General features: G+C 40.0%; 1 protein-coding gene across 1 annotated transcript in view; it reads left to right on the top strand.

Moving 5' to 3' along the window:
- Positions 1-447: 447 nt before the first annotated feature.
- The window catches only part of TMEM236 (transmembrane protein 236), a 47,364-nt gene continuing 21,321 nt past the window's right edge, over positions 448-26,490 (top strand). Inside the window, exons 1-3 of the mRNA XM_061436152.1 lie at positions 448-6,683; positions 18,069-18,141; positions 22,890-23,031. Coding sequence (XP_061292136.1) covers positions 6,427-6,683; positions 18,069-18,141; positions 22,890-23,031 — 472 coding nt within the window. The 5' untranslated portion in view covers positions 448-6,426. The remainder of the gene's footprint in view (positions 6,684-18,068; positions 18,142-22,889; positions 23,032-26,490) is intronic.

Consider the following 26,490-nt stretch of genomic DNA (forward strand, 5'->3'; position numbering starts at 1 on the left):
TTTTTTAATGTTCTAATTCTTAACTCCCATTTATATATCACTGTGCACGTATGTGTGATGATTATATAGTGGAGTGGGAAAGTGAAAGTGAAATTCACTCAGTTGTGTCCGACTCTTTGCGACCCCGTTGACTATACAGTCAATGGACTTCTCCAGACCAGAATACTGGAATGGGTAGCCTTTCCCTTCTCCAGGGGATCTTCCCAATCCAGGGGTCGAACCTTGGTCTCCTGCGTTGCAGGTGGATTCTTTACCAGCTGAGCCACAAGGGAAGCCCAGTGGAGTGGGAAGGTTGTTTGTTTGTTTGTTGGTATGTTTGTTTTTGCAGTGCCACGTAGCATGTGAGATCTTAGTTTCCTGACCAGGGATCGAACCCAAGCCCCCTACCTTGGAAGCATGGAGTCTTAAAGCACTGGACTACCAGGTAAGTCCTAGAGTGGGAAGTTTTCTTTCTTCATTTCTTTCCTGCTTTTTTTGAGATCTGGTACCATTATTTTTAAAAAGTAAGGATATTATATACATTTTGTTACTTTGAAGAACAGAGTCACTAGATACCAGATAGATATTCAAAGGGTTACAAGAGTGGATATGCTGTGGTCTTTACTCTTACAAAGTTACTTGTTTATAAATAGCCAGAGAGCTGAAATTAATCCTTTCCCTATAATATGAATTCAGTATAGTCTGGACTATGACAGCATAACATTAGTAAAAAGGAGTTTATATCACATGGGGCATAATCTTAGTGAGTTTACTTCAAGTTATTTATTTGGTGACCTCTTCTTGTTAGGATCAGTAATGTATTTTGGAAATACTCTTAGGAAATGATAAATAATCAGTAAATTGGGCGGGGACACGCTTTTGCCTCTTGTCTGGGCTCCTCGCAGATCCTGCTTGATCCCGGAGCAGTTTCACTGCCACCAGAGCCTGCCTTGCTGCATATCAACACCACACGATCACAGGAAACCAGCCATGGACATGCCAGAACATTCCTGGCAGTTTGTACATTTTGTTTCACGGAACAAAACGCTGAAAACAATGAGAAAACCTTGAGATTACAAATGATCTTGCTAACAATTTAAGAAACTTTCAATTTTTGACTTCCTGCCTGCAGGAAGGAAATGACAGTTGGAAGTGTGGAGAACAGGTGTCACCCTGGACAGCATGATATCTTCTGCTTACTAAAATAAAAACCCCTGCATCAACACTCCTACATGGAAGTGAGTTCTAACCACAAGACTCAGTCTTTCCACCACAGACTCTGCTTCAGAAAACCAAATCTGTTTCCTACCAGGAAGTTGTTAAACACAGCATTCAAGAGCAGACTCAGGGGCAGAATTCCTCGAATCAATCTGGGATAAATCCAAGTTAAGAATTCAGGTGGTTTGAAAATGTCCCCCTCCGTGTCCTTCCAGTGACTGGCAGTACAGTTGCATGGTGGACTCGTCAGGGGACTTAGAAGGGACAGAATTAGGACTGACAGAAACTGGTCCCAGCTGAAGGGGGGGTAGGGATCCCAAACCCTCTCTTATATCCCTTTGTGTTTGTCAGGGGTGTGGCATTGTTTTTTACCCATAGCTTCAAGCTGGCATTGAAGCTTTCTATTTTCCCTTTGGCAAACTAGCTAGTTACTCTATCCCACATGAAGAAGATTTCCATGCCTCTCAATCTGTTACAGAAAATTTAGACAAATGATACTTCAGAGGGGCTGAGGACCCTGAAATGATTGAAGACTGTTCCTTGGCCCAGATGATTACCAGACAGTCCTCTCCAACCACCTTCATTAACAATGCAAGTCCATCATGGGATATGCATTCTTGAGGGCATGTGTGTTGGAAAATGTTAGGAAAGACATTTTAACATTGGAATGTAGAAAGTCTTTGTGAATGCTTGCAAGGGGCATAGTTTTCTTTTTCCAAACATGCGTTGTGGGATTAAGAAGCTCTGTAATCCCCAGGGTCTTTGACTTTGAAGCCATGGCTAATGAGGAAGGAGACATGGCCGCTGTCATTGGGGCCACTCAAGGACACTGAACCTCATGGGCTGAGTGAACAGATTGTATGGGAGCTCGTAGTATATGATTTCTCCCCCTGCAGAGTCGGTTTAGAAACAGCATTCCCCTGAAATAAAAACAAGGTAGCCATTTTCACAGTCCAGCACATTCTCCCTGCTGCCCGCCACTTCTCTTACCTGTCATCTGTTCCTTCCTTCCTTCCTCAAATGTACACTAAGGGCCGATTATGTACTGAGTGTTGTGCCAAGAAATGATGGTACAAAGACAAGAGCGCATGCTGTCTGCCTTCAGGGAACTTTCAGTTTCACAGGAACCCAATGTGCAGACATCTTAGGGAGACAAGAGTTTCAAAAGGTGTTTTATATGTAGCTTTAATCTGTTTTTTTTTTTTTTTTGGCTGAGTTACGCGGCATCCAGGATCTTAGTTCCCTGACCAGGAATAGAACCCGGGCCCCCTGCAGTGGACATGCAGAGTCCTAACCACTGGACGGCCAAGGAAATCCCCTCAAAAAGTGTTTTACACTCAAGAGGAATTACTCACTTCTACTTGAAGAAGGAGAGTAAAAGATTTCTGAGAAATGGAAATCTTTAATCTGGGGCTGAGGGGTGAAGATGGCACTTATTCACACTCTCCTGTGAGATCAGGAGAAAATATCTGAATTCAACCCCAACTGCCAGCCAGGAAACAATCCTTCACAGCTTCCCTCCACTGCCCCATCTCCTGCTTGCCTCTTAGCTATGTCCCTGCTTAGTTCAGCCACTGCAGGGGTAGGCAAAAGTAAAATTTGTTCATTCTGCCTCTGCTTGGAAGTAGGGGGGAAAATTGTGTAGGGAACATTTTAAAAGAGTGCAAAATTTTTAATAAGTTTAAATTTCTTTGTTCAGTTGACTATTTACTAAAGTTGATTTCTAATTTTTATGCTTGTGAAATATTCCAACTATGCAAATATTAAAAAATGCAAAAACCCTCTCTGCCCCACCTCACCCATTCCCCAGGGATAATGCTGTTGTTTGATTGCTATCTTCCTGGATTTTAAATTTACATTTAAATCTACAACTACAGTATTTCAAAAACAAAAATCCATTGTTTTTCTCTGCCACTCCTCTCCCCAACTCACTGCATCATGAAAATTCTTAGAACTATTTTTAAAATAAGATACACTATAAAGAGAAGATTGCTGTAACAATATAGAGATATTATCATGTGTCAATTTATAAATGAATACAGGCCAAAATTCACCTTCTCTAGTCAACTTGACTTCAGTTTATTTCAATCCTGTCCTCTGAATCATCTAGTAATTTTACATATTGTTTCTGTATATTTGGCCCCTGATCATAAACACCTTTTTTCCCCCTTATACTTAAGCCCTTTGGTTGCAAAGAACAAAGGCCCCATTTTGTGGGAATATAGGTGAGCTGGGGAGTCAAGTAACTAGGGGGCTGGTCTTCCTTGGTGTGCTTGCATAACCCCATAGATCTGTCCTGACTGTTACTGTCTGGATTGGCCTCCCTGCTCTGCTCACTCTTCTCTTCCCTCACCATTTGTCTTCCATATGTTCATTCATTCAACAAATTACAGAATTCAACCACAAGCCAGAGATGGTTCTGGCACATACAGTTTGAGTTGCTCTGATTCTGACTCAAAAATCATGGCCTCCTTTAACTCCACTTGTCAATTTCTCCACATGTGTTTTAATTCATATTCCTAAGGGTGAGAAAGTGATTGGCCCAGGTCATGCCAGGCCACTCTTAGACAGCTGGACATTTTGTGGCCAGAATGTTCATCCAGACATGTCTGGTGGAGTGGGTGGCAGCCTGGGCAGGGTAGGGCTGTCTAGCTCACTCCACACACCTTCTCGGGTCCTACATGCACATCTGGTCATCTCCCCAATCACAGGGTCAGTCAGTCACTATGCCTCTACCATGACCTGTGGTCTGTTACAAGGGTAACCCAAGCAGTCTTCCCTTTATATGGAGTTGGGCTCCTTGTGAACAGAGGACAACAGCCATAAACTCTCTCCTCAAGAGAAGCACAGCTAGTTATCAGGGCATTCCCTGTGGTGGAGAACAGTAGGTCCCATTCCATGAATGTAACACCACTTGGTGTTATCTTTGAGGCTAAAGTTATAGAATAGGAACTGGAGGAAGATGATAGGTGAGAAATATAAAGTGAGTGTCAGTTTTCAATTCCCATATATGTAAATAAACGGAATTCCAGTCCAGGTAAGAGCCAGACTGTTTTTATTCAACAACTATCTTCAAATTCTCAGATCACAATTCCAGTTAGTAACAAAATTTATGGAAGAAATTATAATACATTGTAACGTTAGATGACCCAAGACCCAGGGTTAGGAGGTTAAAATCTAGTCTGTATCCAGTATCATTTAAATAGAACATTTTTCAGGGATGATAACAGAGCATTGATGTCAATGGTATGCTTTTAGAAACAGTTGCCAACAGAACTGCTGCTTAGGTGCTTTACTGCTCCATCCTTTTGTATTCTTGCCACCTTTCTTCCAGATGTCTTTTTTCATATAGAGGACTTCTGCTGCACTTTATTATTATTGGTGCTGTGCAGCATGTGGGATCCCAGTTCCCCAACCAGGGATCTAACCTGTGCCCCCTGCAGTGGAAGCGTGCAGTCTTAACCACTGGACCACCAGGGAAGTCCTCTGCTACACTTCAGTGGCTTCGAGGTCAAAGAGAATCACCTGGTAGCTCAAGGAACCTTGTGTCTGATTATCCTGCTGTGGGAGGGCAGGAGGTGTGAATCCTCAGAGCCACCCCCCAGAATCCTAGGTGCATCCCAAGAACCAGGCAACTATGGGATCCCTTCTGAAAAGGGCCTTGAGACACAGAAGCCAAGAGAAATATGACGTGTCTCAGACACAGGCGTGGGGGAGCCATCTGATGAAGCCAGCAGACAGGAGGGATTGGGCCAGCCTGTGTGGGTGCGTCACCCCTGTTCCACTTGTGGTAGCCAAGGCTCTGTCTTACGTAGGCTCCTCTGTGGCTCCCAGGTAGCTTCCCCATCTCTAGGTCCACACCACTCTAGCCCTGCCTTCACATCAGCACTATCCCTCCTTTCCAAGAGGTCAGCTGATCCTCTGTTTAGAAAATGCCTTTTTTTTTTAATTTTATTTTATTTTTAAACTTTACATAATTGTATTAGTTTTGCCAAATATCAAAATGAATCCGCCACAGGTATACATGTGTTCCCCAAATGCCTTTTCACACACACATTTACATGCACACACACACACATCCTTCATAGGATATGGGTGTTCTGAGTCCAGCTGATTTTCCTAGCATCACCTCCCCTGGTCCTACCATGCCACACCAGACTTCATCATCATGCCTCCCTCCCAGTTGTTGTTTTCTTCCTGAAATGTCACTGACACCCCAACACCCACCATCTGCTCGCATCATCATTATCTTTCCCTCCCCTTCCCAAAACCAAAGAGGAAGCTCTCCTCTGTTGTATCATGGCATTTAGGTTAGACTTCTGACTGCAGTTATTTTTTGTTGCCCATAGGTTTGTTTCCTCTATGGATTGTGAGGGTTTGCAGGGAAGGATGCTTTGTCACACGTACATCGAACCACCCCACACCCAGTGGAACGCTCATCGAAGCTGCTCAAAAGTGGCTTGTGCGAAGGAAAGATATTCATGGGGACAATTGTCTTTTAAATATTTGATATGCTTTTAGACTAGATATAGATAACTCTTCATATATTGATCCTGATAGCAGGTTTCTCATATCATCGTTAGTCTCCTGACCTGCAAAATAAAAATAACGTTAATCTGTGTTGCATAGCAATTAATGTGCAAGAACAAATAAATACTTCAAGTACCAGGAGGAAGTCTGGTTGGGAAATTGGTAAAGTGAATCCAAACTCCCTTTTCATGTACTTTGAAGAGAAATGAGAAGTCACTCTCTTAGACAAATACTCAAGCTTTGAGTATTTCTCTTTGACTGGATCTGCTCAGTTATAAAAATAGGGGATTGGATTATGTCTTTTCTTCTTTTCTAACTAAAATTATATTATTGCAATGGTTCTACTTAAGTGTTAAATATTAAATAAATGTTTTCTTGTGCTCAAATTCATAATAAAAACTACATTAAAAGACCCCACTTTTACTGATGTTCTGAAGCATATTCTGAAATTCATTTGACTTCTAGTAACGGATCTGCAAACACATTAAGTGATCACTTCCACGATGGCTCTGTTTCTTTAAGAGACCTCGGTTGTTAAGTTGGAAGATCACTGAACCATATGAGGGTCAATAAAAGAATAAAGTCACTGGTGAGTGATTCGAGTACAAGGAACTTGACCCCAGTTCAGTATCTGTGAGTCCATATGCTGTTCACAGTCAGAGGAGGAGACTGTGGTCCCCGGGTGCTCGGCCTCCCAGGATGGCTTCGCGAAAACTAATCAAGCTGCTGGTGTTTGAGCTGCTTGAGTTTACTGCTTTCTGTGTCCCCACGCTGGTGATAATGGAACAGTTTGCTGTTGCCTATTCCACCACGAGGCGACCGCCTGACAAAACACGTTATTGGCTGATTGTTTCCTGTTCAATTGCCTATGTAGCTTCAGTGTCTCTCTTAATTTGGGTTCCTGTGAAAGTTCTCTTGTACAAGAAACGTCATCTTTACCAAAAAATCAAAGGATGGTGAGTAAAAAGAATTCTTTCGCAGGGACCCCCTGGGATGCTTTCAAAGAGACTGTCTCATGTTCTCTGGGCAAGGATGCTAGCATAACACACAGGTGTGTAATGTGAGATTAAGGAGAAGTAATAACCACTGTTTCAATCAATGTATTCATAGTTGTATAAAGTATGGAAGTATCTTCCATATTTTATTAAAATATTTTTTTGATGTGGAATATTTTTTTAAAGTCTTTTCTGAATTTTTTGTAATATTGCTTCTGTTTTATGTTTTGGCCATGAGATATGGGATCTTAGCTCCCTGACCAGGAATTGAACCCACACCCCCTGCATTTGAAGGCAAAGTCAACCACTGGACCACCAGGGAAGTCTCCTTCCATATTTTTTTTAAAGAGTCATTTTTTTGCTGACTGATAATTGCAACTTACATGTATTCCTAAGACTCTGATACTCTGAGTAGTGATTGTTTTTGTACTAATTCCTGTGTACACTAAAGTGCACAAAGTTATCATAGTTAATTTACAGAAATCATAATCATAAGATTCTAATATATAATTTTCTGTTGTATAAACCTGAAAGTAATGTCTAAAGCTGAAAGTAATGTCTAAATGTTTACCTTGCAATGTTTTGTAACTCTAAGGCATCCTTTGATCATTAACCAACTAAAATTTTTAAGCAAACTGGTTCCTTTATTTAGATTAAAAAAATAATAATACTTTGATTGTATTGATAAATTCTATTACCTTGGTGGTGAGAAGGGTACGTATTCAAATAATAATACATAAATATTTTAAATTAATCATGGCTTAATAAGGATTGAACTCATAGGTTTATGACTATATTGATCCATGTAAAGGTATTAAGAACAAATAATCTCCGGTCCTAATGTATTTTTCCTTTTAAATCTTCAGATCTGGTTCTTGTCATCTGAGATACATAGAATACATTTGAAAAACAAGGAGCTGGGAATTTTAATTCAAGCAAGTACAGAAATATAAAAATAATAGATACAGCTATACAGCTGTATAGTGAGAAACACTGTAGGGAGAGTGTGGCCAGGGAGGGTGGGGCCCAGGATCTGCTCTTTAGCACCTGATACTTGATGTCACCCCCTAACACAACAGGAGACTTTCAGTTCCTGGAGGACAGATGTCCTGAGTGGTTTCTGAAAATAAATCATGTGGTTGGCATTGCTTTCATCAGTGGGGTTTAGGTGTTTTCCAACCCTTGACCCAAATCCTCAAGATCAACTAAGCTAAGCTGGGCCTTCCACCCCTCATACCTGCTAGGAGTTGCCTCAACCGTTCAAGACTCCTGACCAGGCCGGGAAGTGTTTGAGGGATAAGGAGGGTCTAAATCACAACAGGAGTAAACCAGTAGGAAGCTGGCCACACCAGCCCAGGAAGGTACTCTTTTTTTCTGCATTGGCTTAATCCCTAGGACCTTTTAGGTCTGAATATCATTTAGGGAGGAAACCTTCCCATATTGCTTATTCTTATTATGTAGGAGCTAAGATCCCACATGCCTCATGGTCAAAAAGCCAAAACATAAAACAGAAGCAATATGGCAACAAATTCAATAAAGACATTGAAAATGGTCCACCTAAAAAACTTGAAAAAATATATTATTATTATTTTTAAATAATGTATTTATATTATTATTAAGCTATAATTACTTCTTTACTGATTACTTATTATGTACTATATAATGAACTTAGCAGTTTCATTTCATCGCATACCACCTTGTGAAGTATGTCTTTTTTTGAGTTTATTATTCCTAAGAGGAAACTGAAGATTGGAGAGGTTAAGAAACTTACATGGTCAGCTGACAAGAGAGTGAAAGGACTGTACTTTGGACCCAGGTCTGTCTGATTCTGTGGTTGGTCCTTCTAACCACTGCCCTGAACTGCTTCTTTGAAGGGTGAGGTCCCAATCTCTGGGGGCATTTGAAAGGAAAGAAGGCAGCAGTCTTTCTGCTCCTTAGTGTCTGTGTTTTTGTTTGTTTGTTGTTTTTCTTTGTACGTCTGGTCCAGCTACTTCCCTTGTGCTAAGTTGTCTTGGGCTGTCACAATAATTACATCTTTCAGTGATTCCTTTTGGAAAATACTCTTCCAGTCTTTTATTTCTATTTGTGGGTGTGGTTGGTCATAAGTATTCTAAATAGTTTTAGGTGGATGGCATGTTATCTATGATTTCAGTGCAACTGTTCCCTCCATGACCTCTTTTCGAGCCATTGTTATCGCTTACTGGCCTAGAAAAGAAGAAGTTGTTACTGAGTACTATTCAAGGAACCTTACACATTCCATACTGTTAGACTTTATGACAACCCAGTGAGTTATCCACTAATAGTCTTGTTGTATAGATAAAGAAATGGAAACTTGAAGAAGTGATTAACTTTGGCTAGTGATAAAGTTTATAACTGGTGGAGCTGGAATTTGTGAGTCCAGAGTGGTCTGATTCTGTGCTGTTTCTTCCACCTTATGCAACTTTTAAAATATTCTGACTTTGAATGCTAAGTATGTTTTAAAAAAAATGCAGCTTTTCTAGTGTCATTAGAATACATCTTCCCTAAAGATGTATATTTGGATATTATATGTGATCCCCCAAAATGTGTATAGAATATTTTAATATATGTGGTAACATAGTGTGTGTCATATAACTTGATTTCTAGAGAAAGATGATGCAAAAATAATTGCTATTACAGAAAGTAGGAATTGAAAGTATGAATTATTTTTGAAGAATACTTAAATAGTTGTTTATGTGAGATTTCATAGATGCTTAGCTTTCACAGCTACATTGTTGATGGGCCTATTTGAGTATCTCTCTGTACATCCACACCAGTGCCATGGGTCCTGTGTGGCTGGTATTCAGGAGAGAGTGAGTCATCCAGCTAGTGAATTCCTGACGTTGTGGCTGAGGGGTGCAGACCTGAATTGAAATTCCAGCATTGGCCCTGATTGTGAGATCATCCTTTAAATTCTTTAAGTTTTAGTTTTCTTATGAGCAACATGGGGACAAGCTAGTTTCTTTATTGGGTTGTTTTAAGAAATTGAGTAAGATTATGCATGAAAACTTCTGAGCACAATGCCTAGCACATGGTAAGGACCCAGTGAATGTTAGTGTTATTATCTCATGCTGAATTTAGTATCTATTGAAAACATTATCTGGTTTAATCCTCAGAATGACTCTGACAAGTGATGATAAAACTGAAGAAAATTCTAGAAGTGATACTCTGTGTATCCAGAGAATCTTCTTGGTTTATTTTATCCTTTGAGAGTAGGGAAGGTGGATAGAGTGAAATGATGAATATCTTATATTTTGTGATTCTATTCTATACATAGTGTGATTCTATTTATTTTTTTAGAATTGAAGAATGGTGGCTCAGATGGTAAAGAATCTGCCTGCAATGCAGGAGACCTGGGTTTGATCTCTGGGTCAGGAAGATCCCCTGGAGAAGGGAATGACTACCCACTCCAGTATTCTTGCCTGGAGAATTCCATGGACAGAAGAGCCTGGGGGGCTAAAGTCCATGGGGTTGCAAAGAGTTGGACATGACTGAGTGACTAACACTTTCACTTTTCATGGTTGATTTATAATATTGTGTTAATGTCTGCTGTACAGCAAAGTGATTCAATTATACATATATACACATATTTTTATATTCTTTTCCATTATGGTTTGTTTCAGAATATGTATTTTATTTAATTTGGCTCTGCCAGGTCTTAGTTCTGGCATGTGAAATCTTCACTTATTGCAGCATGCAGAATGTAGTTTCCTGTCCCAGGGATCCAGCCTGGGCCCCCTGCACTGAGAGTGTGGCGTCTTAGCCACAGGACCACTAGGGAAGTCTGTATCTCAGGATATTGAATACAGTTCCTTGTGGCATACAGCAGGACCTTGTTGTTTATGCATACTGTATATGGCAGTTTGCAGCTGCTAATGCCACGTTCCCGACCCAGTCCTCCCGCAGTCCTCTCCCTCTTGACAACCACTAGACTGTTCTATACTAGAGTGTGATTTTACGTTTCATTTTCTCATTTGGCCTGCACTCAGTATTGTAAAGTTGAGGGAATGGATATAATTGTCATTTTATAAGGGAGGAAACAAGGTCAGAAAGTTTAGGGCACACTTTAAACCAACAGAAGTCTGAACTTTAATCCGGTGTTCTTCCTTTTACTCTTGTTAAACACTTCCTCATTCCTTTGGAATGACTGTTCTTTTTAGGGATGCCTGTCATAATTTATAATAAACTAGGGACATCGTTTGAGGAAAAGAAGAAAAACTATTTATATCCACCCCAAATTTTATATCCCAGTAAATAAGAGGAAACTTTGCCTAGGATATGACGGGATGGGTGAAACCATTGAGGTATAGACTAATCACTGAATGGGTGAAACCGTTGAGCTACAAACTAACCTGAAACTGAAGTAGATTTCCTCGGAGAGGGTACCTTGGGGAAGGATAATCCTAGAAGACTTTTGGGGGTTCCCAGACTGGATTGGGGTGATATTTTAGGATTCTATCGAGTCTTGCAGAGTATGATTTCTTTAGCCAGCCATCCCCAACTTTTGTGGCACCAGGGACCGGTTTCCTGGAAAACAATTTTTCCATGGACTAGGATGGTGGGGGATGGTTTTGTGATGACTCAAGCACATGACATTTATTGTGCACTTTATTTCTATTATTATTACATCAGCTCCACCTCAGATCATCAGGCATTAGATCCTGGAGGTTGGGGACCTCTGCCTCAGACCATGACGTGTCAGCCATCCTGGGCAGTGCCAAGTTGGAAAGACTCCAATTGGAACATTTTCCTTTGTTGACATCCTTAACTTACACTGCAAAATTTGCTGTTGATTTGTTTCTGGTGGCAGTGGAAGTCATAGCAGTAATAGTTCTAGTTGTCATCATAGTAAAATAAGAGTAAATATTGATTGAACAATTACTATGTACCAAAAAGAGTTGTAAACACACTGCCTGTATTATTTTAGTTAATTCTCTTTTATGAAGAAGAACATTTACAGTGTTCATTTAATGAGTGAGGAAATTGGGGCACAGAGGTTAAAAGACCACCTGCCCAGTGAGTAGGGAGTCAAGACCGACCCCATTTATCTTGAGTCTGAGCACCTTAACGGTGCACAGCAACACACACGAGTGACTGGCTCACCTGAGGAGGCAGAGCTCACTCTTTCCAGCACCTCCGAGAAGGTCATAGGTGAATTGCCAGGAGATAACCAGTGGTATTTAACAGTTACTTCTTCCCAGAGAACCGTCTTTCTCTCAGTCTGTCTGTCATCTTCTGAAAACCAAGACTGATCACTTTCTTGTCCTTGACCACAGGCTTTCTCTGCTTGTCCCACTGCCTCCAGTCAGTCAGCAGGAGTGGATTCACTTTTGCTTTTCTCTCCTGCATATGCAGTCAGTCACCAGATTCCATGAGTTCTTCCTCTTTCATCTCTATCGACTCAGCATCTTGTTCTCATGACTGTTTTCCTCACCCCAATCAGGCACTGATTTCCAGGGCCACTGTGCACTTGAGTCTCTGGCATGGCTCGCCAACTTTTGATCTATTCACGTCTAGCGTCAGATCCCTTGTTCTGGTCGCTTTTGCTCAAGGAGGCACAGAGAACGTTATATGAACCTCCTGGGGCTCTGGAGACCTTCACCAACAGCTGTCCTTCCTTTTGCCTCTCTGTCCCTCTCATTCCCTCCATGTCCTTGTTGACAGAGTAATAACCTTGAAAAATGTTGCCTGCATTTCCGTTCCACCTCTAAAACTCTACTCTTCCCCTTGCTTTTAGAATTCAGTGTTGGAATCATCTGAAAGCTGAAGATACCTTAGTGTCCATCTATCATACTATTTCTCACAATACAGACAGTCTGCCTCTGATTTTAAAGGAGCTTCATGACTTTTTGTGTCTCTAATTATGAGAATGTGTTGTATTGTGCTCACTCGCTCAGTTGTGTCCAACTCTTTAGGCCCCATAGACTGTATCCCACCAGGCTCCACTGCCCATGGAATTTTCCAGGCAAGAATACTAAAGTAGGTTGCCATTTCCTTCTCCAGAGGATCTTCCTGACCCAAGGATTGGACCCACATCTCTTCCATCTCCTGCATTGGCAGGCGTATTCTTTACCACCAGTGGCACCTGGGAAGCAATTATGAGAATAGTCTTCCTTATTTCCTTGTATTGAAATAAACTCTGCCATGTGTAGCTTCCTTCCCGTCTTCTTTGTAGCTGTCACATCCTATGCCCTGCCTTAGATGCCAATGAATTTGGCCATGGCTGGGAGCCCTACCCATTGCCCCCTGATTTTCTCTTTTTATTGCTTTTCTTTTTTATGTGTCAAGCATTTTAATTTGGAGGTTGCATATTTTAATTTGCATAGAAAAGTTTGGCTTCTGGGATACCCTGTCCAGTGGTTTCGACTCCATGCTGTAACCACAGGGAGCCCATATTCAGTTCCTGGTTGGGGAACTAACATCCCAGATGTTGCATGGTGGGGCTAAAAGATTTTTTAAAAAGAAGAAGAAAAAGAAAATTTTGGCTTCAATCAATCAATCAATCAGCCAATTTTCAGTGATTCAACACTCACCCCCCCCCAAAAAAAAAAAAACACTCACCAATTTCAGAGTACTGTCCTTGTTATGAAATTATGCTGGCATGGCTACCAGCAATTAATTAGCCACATGTAATGGTCACTCTCAGTAGCATGACACTTTTTTCTTCCCTTTTTTTAAAAGAAAATTTATTGGAGTATAGTTGATTTACAGTATTCTGTTATTTTCAAGTGTACAGCAAAGTGATTCAGCTATACGAATACATATGTCCCCTTTTATTGCTTTTCAAGCTCTCTCGTCGGCTCTCATAAACTGTCGCTTGTGTGATGACAACTCTCCACATTGTGTCTCTAAGGGTGACTTCCTTTCTGAGCTCACTATGTCTATACTGAAGCTTTTCAAATATTTGAAGATGGGCTCATCACAGCCATTTCAGCCACATCCCATTTAGTCTGCTAAGAAGTTTTCTCCAGTGTCCAAGTCCCATCAGTTATTCTCTGTGTCCTGTGATTTCTGAACCTTTTACTCTTCGTGATGTCTCCTTGGGATGCTAGCTGACTTGTTAATGTCTGAGTGTATTCTCTATGATACCACAAACCTTCAGTTTGTTACAGAGCACAGTAATGTGAAACACAGCAAAACAAGGTCTGCCTATATGTTGGTTTTAGCCTGCAGTTCTAAGGTTTAAGGCTTGACAACCAAACTGTGTGTGTGGACACTCTGTCCTCTGGACCTATCAGAGTAAGGGCTCCACCCTCTGGGCCACGGGCAACAGGCCTGCTCTCTGCATCTGAGGAGGGAACCCCTGGGCCCATGGTAGAAGTGGCAGCTTCCCTGGCCTCTGTGGCATCACAGAATCATTCTTCCCTTTTCTTAATGATGGCACATCTTTGCAGCCAAATGGCTCGGTATTGGGCTTACCAGATGGCTCAGTGGTAAAGAATCCACTTGCCAATGCAGAAGATGTGGATTCAATCCTAGGGTTGGTAAGATCCCCTGGAGAAGGAAATGGCAACCCACTCCAGTATTCTCACTTGGGAAATCTCATGGTCAGAGGAGCCTGGTGGGTACAGTCTATGGGGTTGCAAGGAATTGAACAGGACTGAGCATGCACACATGGCACGGCACAGCTCTGTATTAGCCCATTTCCTGCCTATCGTATCCTGGAAGTCTCACGGCCTTACTTCATCTTGTCCTGTCTCTGTCGCCCTTCAGTGCAAGCTGTTAGTGTTTCTGCTGAGATTGTTGATTGGATTCACAAGCCACACCCTAATTGTTTTCTCCCGAATGTGCTCTCTCATCTTTTCTGCATCTTTTGCAATATGGATAGGAGTGTGTCAAAGAAAATAAGACAATATGTTCTTCAGTTCAGTTCAGTTCAGTCACTCAGTCGTGTCCAACTCTTTGCAACCCTATGAATCGTAGCACGCCGGGCCTCCCTGTCCATTACCAACTCCCGGAGTTCACCCAAACTCATGTGCATCGAGTCAGTGATGCCATCCAGCCATCTCATCCTCTGTCATCCCCTTCTCCTCCTGCCCTCAATCTTTCCCAGCATCAGAGTTTTTTCAAATGAGTCAGTCTTCGCATGAGGTGGCCAAAGTACTGGAGTTTCAGCCTCAGCATCAGTCCTTCCAATGAACACCCAGGATTAGTTTCCTTTAGGATGGACTTGTTGGATCTCCTTGCAGTCCAAGGGACTCTCAAGAGTCTTCTCCAACACCACAGTTCAAAAGCATCAATTCTTCGGTGTTCAGCTTTCTTCACAGTCCAACTCTCACATCCATACATGACCATAGGAAAAACCATAGCCTTGACTAGACAGACCTTTGTTGGCAAAGTAATGTCTCTGCTTTTTAATATGCTGTCTAGGTTGGTCATAACTTTCCTTCCAAGGCGTAAGCGTTAGCTAGGTGTATATATTGCCTGTGTGCTCAGTTGCTTAGTCGTGTCTGACTCTTTGTGGCCCCATGGACTATAGCCTGCCAGGGTCCTCTGTCCATGGAATTTTCCAGAAAAGAATACTGGAGTGGGTTGCCGTTTCCTACTCTGAGGTATGTAAATTACTAAATCAAAATTTTAAAAGATTGTGGATAACTGTCTTTCAGCCTCATTACTTTGTTGTATAAGTCTATGTATTTTATGTACTTAAAAATTCCGAGAAGGGTCCATAGGATTTACAAGATTCCCAGAAAGTTTACTGTATAAAAATGGTTTGGAAATATTGTTCTAAATGCTGGAGATAAAGTAATGAACAACTCAGATAGGGTACCTTGTCCCATGGAACTTACCTTGGAAACAGGCAAACAGGAGTCAGACATGAAAGATTTATGATCTAGACTAGGTCTATCATCCAGAGACTCCCTGTCAGAAAAGAATAGCTAGTGTAAATCTGGCAGGTGGGGCAAGGTTGGTATGATCACAGAATACCAAAATGTTATTAGTATGTTATTAGATGTTATTAGTATGGTGGGGCGGGGAAGGCAATGGCACCCCACTCCAGTACTCTTGCCTGGAAAATCCCATGGACGGAGGAGCCTGGTAGGCCGCAGTCCATGGGGTCGCTAAGAGTCGGACACAACTGAGCGACTTCACTTTCACTTTTCACTTTCATGCATTGGAGAAGGAAATGGCAACCCACTCCAGTGTTCTTGCCTGGAGAATCCCAGGGATGGGGGAGCCTGGTGGGCTGCCGTCTATGGGGTCGCATAGAGTCGGACATGACTGAAGTGACTTAGCAGCAGGAGCAGCAGTATGGTGGGGTTAAGTGGATGTTGGGGAAGGGGCAGATCATTCTAAGTGAAGAGAGTAAAAGAAATAAGAGAAACCACATCATGGAGAACATGTAGACAATGGTGCTAGGTTTCAATTTTATTTTAATTACTTATCCACTGGAGATTTTTAGAAAATTTATTAAACCCACAAATATATTTTGTGGTAAAATACACCTATCATAAAACTTGCCATCTTAATGATTTTTAAATGTAGAGCTCATGGGCATAAAGTACATCCACACTGATGTGCTACATCCATCCACAGAAACTTCTTCATCTGGAAAAACTGAAGCTCTATAGCCATTAAACATTAACTCCCCATTCCCCACTCCTCCCAGCCCTGGTGATTTTGAGCTGAGTAGTTAAGATGAGTTTTACATTTACAAAATTAGACGTTTGCTTTATGGGAAAATATTGCTTGGCAAGAATAGAAACACTAACAGGAAACTGGTTACGAAGCACTGCAGATAAGAGATGATAGTGAGTAAGCTGTGTTAGCGGACGATGATTTGAAATGCACTTTGGCAGTAAATCATGCAGGACTGGATGATGACTGGAATGAGTATGGGTTCCTTTTCAGGCCTGTTAAGCCTAAGTTGTCTGTTAAACATCCAATGGAGGTACCAAATAGATGGGTGGGTGTCCAACTTCAGATCTCAGGACAGAGGCCATTGTATATATTCTAGAATCTGTTTGCAAGTCCTGGGCTAGTTGGTGATGTTTAGATGATGGGATTGGCCGAGATATCAGGCAAATAACACAGAAAAAGAAGAGGTGCCGGAATAATTCCTGAGGTACTCTTAAAGGTGAAGCTTAGAAGAGGACTCTGTGAATGCCTTTGCCAGCCTCAGAGAGCTGAGTGCTTCAGGAATCTCCATCTGGCTCAGAGCAAGAGGCAAAGCTACCAATTTTAAAATTTCATCATACCTCTGGTTTTAGCAGGTTGTTCTGGGTCTGGCTATGAGAGTTGGGCTATCTCACCCCTATCTTATGTCTATACCTAGAAAATCTAGGATGAGGCTGAAGTAGAGGGACATGGCAGGCAGAAATTCTTAGTCTTTTGAAAGACTCCAACACTGTGCGCTTAAACACACACTATCCTATAAATGAAATGGCACCCCACTCCAGTACTCTTGCCTGGAGAATCCCATGGTGGGAGGAGCCTGGTAGGCTACAGTCCATGGGGTCGCAGAGTCGGACACGACTGAGCCGACTTTAACTCTTCTGACTCTGACTCTTAACTAAGGAGAGAGGAGGTAAATAGTTCATTATAGAAAAATTTGAGTGTATTTTACAGTACCTTCCTGTAAATTGATAATGCTAAATATATGTGTTACTTCTGTCTGTCATAAAATATTTATATGTTATATCTCAATAACTGATTGCTTGATCATGCAAGGCTTAAAACGTGAAAGTGTTAGTCACTCAGTTGTGTCCAACTCTTTGTGACTACACGATCTGTCCATGGAATTCTCCAGGCAAGGCTTAAAAGGTGGTCCAAAAACAAATATGAAAACTATGTGATTTTTGTGTATGTGTGTATATATATATATATATATATATATATATATATATAAATAAAATTCCCCCCCCCTCAGGTAAGAAAAATCCAGATTTGTCACCTTTAACTAATGGTATATGGTTTCTAATTTATTTTTTGAAAGATCAGTTTTGCAGCATGGGCTATAGTATCCCTAGAGAGAGTCATGCTGTTCTTTTTTTTTCAACTGGTCACCAGAGCCTGACGTGTTGGACAGGATTCTAATGAATGAGTTATGAAAATATTGAACGTCATTTGCCTTGCACTGTGATGCTTTTAGCCGTCGACGGTTTGTTAATTATTTGGAAACCTTTCACCCTCTTATTCTAGAAAAACATCCTTGTTTTTTGTGTGTTCCCCTTTGCCATACTCAAACATTTGGGAAATGGAAATAGGGAAGCAGTGGCTTCTTAGAAAAACTATAAAGGAGTGCAAGAACTGCACAACTGGCAAAATGGAACAGGAACTGTTGATCTTGTACATTATTGCTTTTGCTTATTTTTTCTCCTTTGCTAGGAGACCTGTTCTGATGATGTGTATAGTACTCACCACGCTTCCCAGCTTCAGCTTTTCTATAGCAGTGACCGAGGTATGGAATTTTGATTTCTTCTCCTGCCTGTAAGATTTTGAGATTTTAGAATGTCCCCCTGTTCTTAAAATTTCACAGAATGGTATGCCCAACAAGTTTCTTAAAGTTGATTTTCTCCAGTCTTAGATCATTGTTATCTCTGTGATTGTGGAGGAAGGTCTAACAGCCAATTTTTTAAAATCTACGGTGTTTGTGTAGAGGGGTGGGGAGAAAGGAATGTCACTTGAAAATAATAAAAAAGCAAGGAATTTGAGAGAAGATCCACATTTTGTTTCTTCTAACCTGATGTTTTTCATGAGTGTTCTTGGTTTTAAAGAGAATAGAACAGTATCTCAGGGAACAGCCACTCACATGATAAGACCTTTGGTAAGATATCTGTTGCCAAATAATTTGCATGTGATGTTTATTTGAAAATAAATTTGAATTTATGTTTCAACCAAAGGCAGCTCCCAAGGGACTCTGATGGATGGGTATCTGCAGAACAGGAATATTATAGCTACAACTTTTAGGCTGTGAGAACTCTTATTACCCAGATAGTAATTCAAAGCAGAATGCCCTGCTAATCTTATTATTTGTAAGGTGCTTGAAAGATGTAATTTTTTAATTTATTAATAAAATTTTCATTTACATGTTGAGTAGATAGTCACTAGTGCATATTACATGAAATTAGATCCTGAGGATAGAGGAAAAAAATTTGACAGTCTCTAGCCTTCAGTGAGCTTCCCTGCTGGCTCAGCAGTAAAGAATCTGCCTGCAATGCAGGAGCCTCAGGAAATATGGGTTCGATCTCTGGGTCAGGTAGATCCCCTGGAGAAGGGAATGGTAACCCACTCCAGTATTCTTGCCTGGAGAATTCCATGGACAGAGGAGCCTGGTGGCCTACAGTCCATGGGGTCGCAAAGAGTTGGACACAACTGAAGCGACAGCACATCTGCACAGCCCTCAGTAATTTTTAAACAGATGGTAGAGAGCAAAAAAACAGGCAGCAAGAGTAGGTCTGCTTAGTGCTATGAGAGAGATGTGTACCAGGTAATGGATGACATCATTAGAAATTACATGACTTTGGAACATGTCCTAGATGCAGCATGAGGACAGTATATGAACACACAGAATATCCTCAGAAGATGGACTTTGCATCAAACGGCAACCCACAAATATTTGAATCTTGATTTGTCATTTTCTCTTCCTTCCCCACCAGAGACCTTGTAAAGCACCTGGGAGGTACCTATGAGCTTCAGAAATTCAGGGTATGACCTTTCAAGGAACACTGCTGTCCCAGTGATGCACTGTCTATGGTTTATCATAGATAAACTATATGCACTATTTATGGTTTATGCACTATTTATGCACTACTTATGGTTTGTGCACTATCTATGGCCCCTTTGGGCCAACTTTCTCATTATGTTTCACCCATTGTTGCATATTTTTGTTTACTTTTTTCTTATTTTTCACTGAGGTGTAACACACAAACAGAAAAGTTCACACAATATAGACAATATTAATGGGATACTACAAAGGAAACCCCTGTGGAAACATTACTCAGTTCAAAAAATAAAACTTTGCCAGCTCCCTAAAGGCCATCTCTATTGGCTACCCTTCCTTCTATCCAAAAGGTCACTTCTACCTTACTAACTTCACAGGTTAGTTTATCTGTTTTTGAAAGCTTTATACAAGGAAATCAAATTGTTGTCTATCTGTCTATGATCTTTCTGTCTGTGTATCTTTCATTCAAAATATGGGCTATTCTTGTTTTTCTGTTTAGATGTAGTTCATTCATTTTCATTTTTTATTCCTGTACAGTATTTCATTTTACAAATATATCACACTCTATCAGTTCTATTCTATGTTATTTTATTTTCTGGCCATGCCACCTGGCTGGTGGGATCTTGGTTCCCTGCCCAGGGACTCCTATCCACTTGGCTACCAGGGAACTCCCATCAGTTATACTCTTGATGGTCATTTCAGTTTCCAGTTTTTGCTGCTGTGAACATCCTTAAATGTGTCTCTTGGTGCCATATATAAGCATTTGGGTTAGTTAAATGTGCAGGAGTAGAACTGATGGATCACAAGATATTCAAGTACTCAATTATAGCTAAAAGTGTCAGTTTTTCAAAGAGATTATATTAATTTAGACTTCCACTAGCAGAGAATGCAGAGAAGGCAATGGCACCCCACTCTAGTACTTTTGCCTAGAAAATCCCACGGACGGAGGAGCCTGGTAGGCTACAGTCCATGGGGTTGCTAGAGTCGGACACGACTGAGCGACTTCACTTTCACTTTTCACTTTCATGCATTGGAGAAGGAAATGGCAACCCACTCCAGTGTTCTTGCCTGGAGAATCCCAGGGATGGGGAACCCTGGTGGGCTGCCGTCTATGGGGTCGCACAGAGCTGGACACGACTGAAGCGACTTAGCAGCAGCAGCAGCAGCAGAGAATGAGCAGTCTTTGTGTTCCCCATCCTCAGTAGGACTTGCGTTGTCAGCCTTTTTATTTTAACCATTATGGTGAGAATATCCTTGAATTTCATTATAGTTTTCAATTTCATTTCCCCAATAATTAATGAGATTGAGCATATTTTTCATTCCGTTTCCCCCCTAATGCGTTGCTTATCTTTTAAAAATTGATTTGGAGAAATTATTTATATATTCAGATTTCAGGCTGTTTGTCGATTTTATGTATTGCAAACGTCTCATTCTGTAACTTCATGCTCTTAATTGTATATTTTGATGGATAAAACCTTTTTTTTTAATTTTATTTTTAAACTTTACAATATTGTATTGGTTTTGCCAGTAGTCCACTGTGTCACTTTATTTGCCGTATTTTCTTTTGGTTACCTGTTTGAAACAATTTTATCATATTGTCAATTTAAACCTTAAAGTCCTAAAGACAGTCTCCTATATAACATTTTGAAATTCTCTTTGAACTTCACAATCTACCCATAACTAATTTTTGTGTGTGTTGTGCAGTAAGGGATTGTTTTTTTCTCCCCCAAATAATAGCTAATAGACTGAGCACCATTTATTAAAATGTCTGTCCTTGTCACATTTCTCTGTAGTTAATAAACCAAATGTGTGTGTCCATAGTCTATTCTGAGCTTTCTGTTCTGTTCCACGGCCTACTTTTCTATTCCTGTGCCAACACTACAATATCTTAATTCTTATATGTTTATAATAGCTCTTTGTATCCAGAAGAGTAAACCTTCCTGTTTTCCTTTTCTTCTAGAATATCTTGCTCTTTGTATTTTCTTTTTTTTCCCACTTTTTAAAATTGAAAGATAATTGCTTTACAGAATTTTGTTGTTTTCTGCCAAATATCAACATGAATCAGCCACAGGTATACATATGTCCCCTCCCTTTTGAACCTCCTTCCCATCTTCCTCCCCATCCCACCCCTCTAGGTTGTTACAGAGTCCCTCTTTGAGTTCCTTGAGTCATACAGCAATCCCATTGACTATCTAGTTTACATATGGTAATGTAAGTTTCCATATTATTCTCCCCATACACCCCACCCTCTCCTTCTTCCTCTCCCTCTCATGTCCATAAGTCTGTTCTGTATTTTGTTCTTTATTTTGCTGCCCTGAAAATAAATTCATCAGTACTATCTTTCTAGATTCCATATATATATGTTAGTGTACAATATTTATCTTTCTCTTTCTGATTTACTTCACTTTGTATAATAGGCAGTAAGTTCATCCACCTCATTAGAACTGACTCAAAAGCATTCCTTTTTATGGCTGAGTAATATTCCATTGTATATATGTACCACAGTTGTTTTATCCATTCATGTGTCAATGGACATCTAGGTTGCTTCCATGTTCTAGCTATTGTCAGTAGCGCTGCAATGAACATTGGGGTACATGTATCTTTTTCAATTTTGGTTTCCTCAGGGTATATGCCTAGCAGTGGGATTGCTGGGTCATATGGTGGTTTTATTCCTAGTTTTTGAAGGAATCTCCATGTTCATTTTAGAATCAGCTTATCATTTTCCACAGAAAAGTTGGAATTTTATTGAGGTTGTAACAAATGGTATCATTTTTAAAAATCTTTTTTTATAACTGTTCTGTTTTTGGTATGAGGAAATAATTTATCCTTTTGGGGGAGATTTGTCCATTTATAATCATACAGTCTATGAATAATGACTTTCTGCTTCTCTTTTTTCCTAATACTTAAACACCGTTTCTTTCTCTCACTTCATTATACTGGCTAGGACTTCAGTACAGTGTTGAATAGAAATGGTAATGGTGTAACCTTTGGTTTATTCTTGTCCTCAGAGATATTGAAAACTCTTAATGTACTATGGTTAACTGGATTTTGCCATAGGTTTTTTGTGGATACCTTAAACTGATGAAGCAAGTGCTCCAAAGCCTAGCTGGGTTTACCCAGCTCTCTCTTGTTAGAAGACCCTACACTCTAATCTTTGTCTCCCTACATCTTTGAGCTAGGACTCTCAGAGGCTCTGTATAGCTGTTGGGTTGGGAGAGATTCCTTCTGTTAAATTTTAATGCACATTTACTGAAGTCTGTCTTTAACTGATAGAGTTCTGTCTTCCATTAACGTGGATCCTAATGACATCTTTAGAAATGGTTCAAAACTTTGTGGGATTGAACACCTAAAAAGCTGAAAACCATGCTTCTGATCTTTTAGCAAATGTATGTATATTAATTTAGCACTTCTTTCAGATTCCTCAAAGAACTGTGAACAAAGAAAGTACAAAAATTTAATGCTTCTTAATGGTCTTCTGAAAACAGGTTCAAAAGAATATTAATGGTTCCACTGATGTGTTACCGGATATGTTACCTGACCTGCCAGTCTCCCTAGTTCTGACTTGCTTGATTGTGGTTGATATTATTGAAAAACTCAGGATATATCCTCTTAGAGGGAGGCAAAAGAGTAAGTATTCTTTTAAATACAAATATTTTTTAAAAGTTTAACATATAATTCAACTTTCTCCCATTCTGTTATCTGTTGACATGTTTCATGATATTTTTTAAGAGCTAACATTGTAGTTAGAAAATTACAAATAAAGATATCTAAATATCATTATTTTTAAACCTACTTTTATAGCTATACAGTTCTTTTCTTTTTTTGATTTTGATAGTACTTATAAACGAATAAACTTACTAAATATTGACTACTAAATCTTTAATGTTTGCTCTGACAAGAAAATTACATAAGTAAATTATTATACATTTGTATTTTAGGAACTCTCTCAAAACCTTAAGTTTAGATGAATAAATAAGAAGTTTAGTCTGGACACAACTGAGTGACTAACACACTTTTTAGTCTGGATACTTTTGATATGGGAATTAATATGACTACTGCAGATATTTCCTGGAGATTTATTTGTTTTTTTAAATTTAGTTGCTTCATGATTGTGAATTGTCAAAATGCTGAAGATTACCAAGATATGCCGCATTTTTCCAAAGGGAACAGTTGAAACTAGATATCAATTGGCCATTTTAAAAAAGTATTTTGTTAACTGAATATTTTGTTTGGTCAGTCATAAGTCCCCTCCACTTTAGTTTTATGTGATAGTATCTGTGTTTGATGTACAATATTTGCATGGTGTGGTTATTGGATGGCAAAGATTTTGCATTTAAAATTGGTACGTTCTGTTCATCACTTCCTGACTGATGGGGTGGATGGGGGTAAATTGAGTGAGTCATAGGAGAATGCTTTGGGATAGTAAGGTGACTACTACAACCAGGAAGGAAAACACTAGACAGTCATTTCTTATGACTGAGGGGTGAGCCACCACCCCTACCTTATGGAAGAGTGAGCCACCACCCCTCTGGCCACTCTTGCTCCTCAGTTTGAAAAGCAGAACTGAATTGGAGGCCACCATGAAATCTGAGACTCTGAGTTTCATATTTTGCACTTTGTCCTTTGGTGGGGGACGAGAAGCTGTTATGTTTAAAATAACACAGGTGATAAGGCAGAGAAGATGACAGTGGCAGCCAATGAGTCTGTGGAGGAAAAGGTATTCCCAAGGTACACCTGCCTTCCTGAACTGAGTGTTTTGTCTTAAACTGAGGTGGTTTGAGAATTGTCAAACCCTTGACTACTTTTTTAGACTCCTTAATGACACAAGTCTATTTTGAAATTGGACTGTTTTTAATGAGTCTGTATTTTCCATGTGAATGTGAACTTTCTAAGTTTTTAGTGAAAATTCTTTTTTTAAAATGCACATGTATATTTCTGAGCATAAGTTATTGGCATTTTATATTTTAAGGGATGAACTGGTTTTTTAAAGGGAAATTTTCCTGGTATTAAGAAATAATGCTGAAAAAAGAATCAAAATAAGAGAACCCCAAGGAAGAAGTCAGTCCTGGGGAGAAGACTCTAGAACATCTTGTCCAATTGCTGCTTCTTAGTTGAAGAGCCTCTTTCTTGAGCTCTTCTCTGCTCAAACTTAGGAGGGTTAATGTCTAGTTAAGTAGCTCCATTCTTTAATAAAGTCACACTTAAAAAACTATCATTCTTTCAAAATACTTTTATAAATATTAATTATAAGTATACTTAATTTTTGTGTAAAATTTGAACTCAAATAGTCTCCTATACTCATTTTAACAGGCTACTAATAAAATCAATTGTATGAATTTTGAATCAATGGGATATTCTCATTTATCCTCTGGAATATTAATATGTAAATTCATAAACATAGATTATAAAACATCAGTTTGAACATAAACATAAATATGGTTTCACTGCATATGCTACCTTAGCATAGAAGAGGTAGGATAGGGATGTGGGACAGAGTTCAGACTAATTTGACTTCCCTTAGGAAGTGTCGGTAAAGAACATATATTCTGTTCTTTGCTCTCTCCAGATAGTTTGAAATGCATACACACCAGTTGTTGCAGTTTTCACCTTGTGCTAGATGAAACTAAGGTATTCTACAAAGCTTGGACTTAATGGATACTCTTGCACTAGCCTAATTATCTTTGGTTGTTGTTGTTGCATCAGTATATTTATTTATTGAAGTATAGGTGATCTACAATGTTGTGTTAATTTCTGCTGTACAGCAAAATGATTCAGTTGTACATATATAAACATTCTTTTTTATGTATTCTTTTCCATTATGGTTTATCACAAGATATTGAATATAGCTCCTTATGTTATACAGTAGGACCTTGGTGTTAACCATTCTATATATACTAGTTTGCATCTGCTAACCCCATACTCCCATTCTATCCCTTCCCACCTCCCCAACTGTCTTAACTCTTTAATTCCAAGCCACCAAAATTTGATCTTCATTTAGCTTTTCTTTTTCTAAATTTAAAAAATTATAAAAGCTCTATATTTGATATATGGTTAAACCAATCTTCACTGGCCCAAGGGATCCTTTCTGCTAACTTCCTAGTACCAGTTGAAATGCCAAAGTATCAAGTGATTACCACGTTATAATGTCTAAGTGGGTCATTTCCCATAGACTGTGGCTCAGTTGGGAATATTTTCTGGAACACAGATCTCCAAGGCATGTAATGTCACAGGTGCCCATAGCACCTAATACTGTCAAGTCCTAGTCATGTGAGCAAACAATAAGAATACAAGATATAGCCTGCATGTCTCCTGCTCTTACTAATGTTAGTCTCTCAGTCGTGTCCGACTCTTTGTGACCCCATAGACTGTAGCCCACCAGGCTCCTCTGTCCATGGCATTCTCCAGGCAAGAATACTGTAGTGGGTAGCCATTCCTTTCTTCAGGGGATCTTCCAGACCCAGGGATCAAACGCAGGTCTCCTGCGTGGCAGGAAGATTTTTTACTGTTTGAGCCACCAGGTAGTGGCTCTTACTAATTTGTGAGTACAAATGAGCACACTTTAACATTTCCATCTGAATTTTGCTAGCTTGGTCCTAACCTCTTAGTGACTAGACTTCATCTCTCTTCTTCCTTCCGTGTTATTCTCTCTCCCATTTTTAAACTAGACCCAAGATGTATCTCCCATGGTCTCATTTGTTGGTCTAGACTGTTGAATATCCTCTGGAGTGTGTGGGCTTCAGCAGTTGTGGCACACAGGCTTAGTTGCTCCGTGGCATTTGGAATCTTCCAGGACCAGGCATTGAACCTGTGTTCCCTACATTGGCAGGCGGATTCTTATCCACTGTGCCACCAGAGATGTCCCCTCCTAGTTTTTAGCTACGACAAACATTATTGTTCTGACTTTTTCAAAAGTGAAAGGGTTGAGAAGAAAAGGACAAGGATATGGTTAAAATGAATAAGATGCTGTGTATTTGAGCTGGGCAGGGGAGACGTGCCCAGTTAGGTTACAGGTGTGTGGATGGTGCAGGGGGTCTCTGTTTGCGGGGACCCTCTGCCATGTACAGGAGTCAGCAGCCACTCACTCCA

This window comes from Bos javanicus, chromosome 13 (genome assembly GCF_032452875.1).
Source record: "Bos javanicus breed banteng chromosome 13, ARS-OSU_banteng_1.0, whole genome shotgun sequence".
NCBI lineage: Eukaryota > Metazoa > Chordata > Mammalia > Artiodactyla > Bovidae > Bos > Bos javanicus.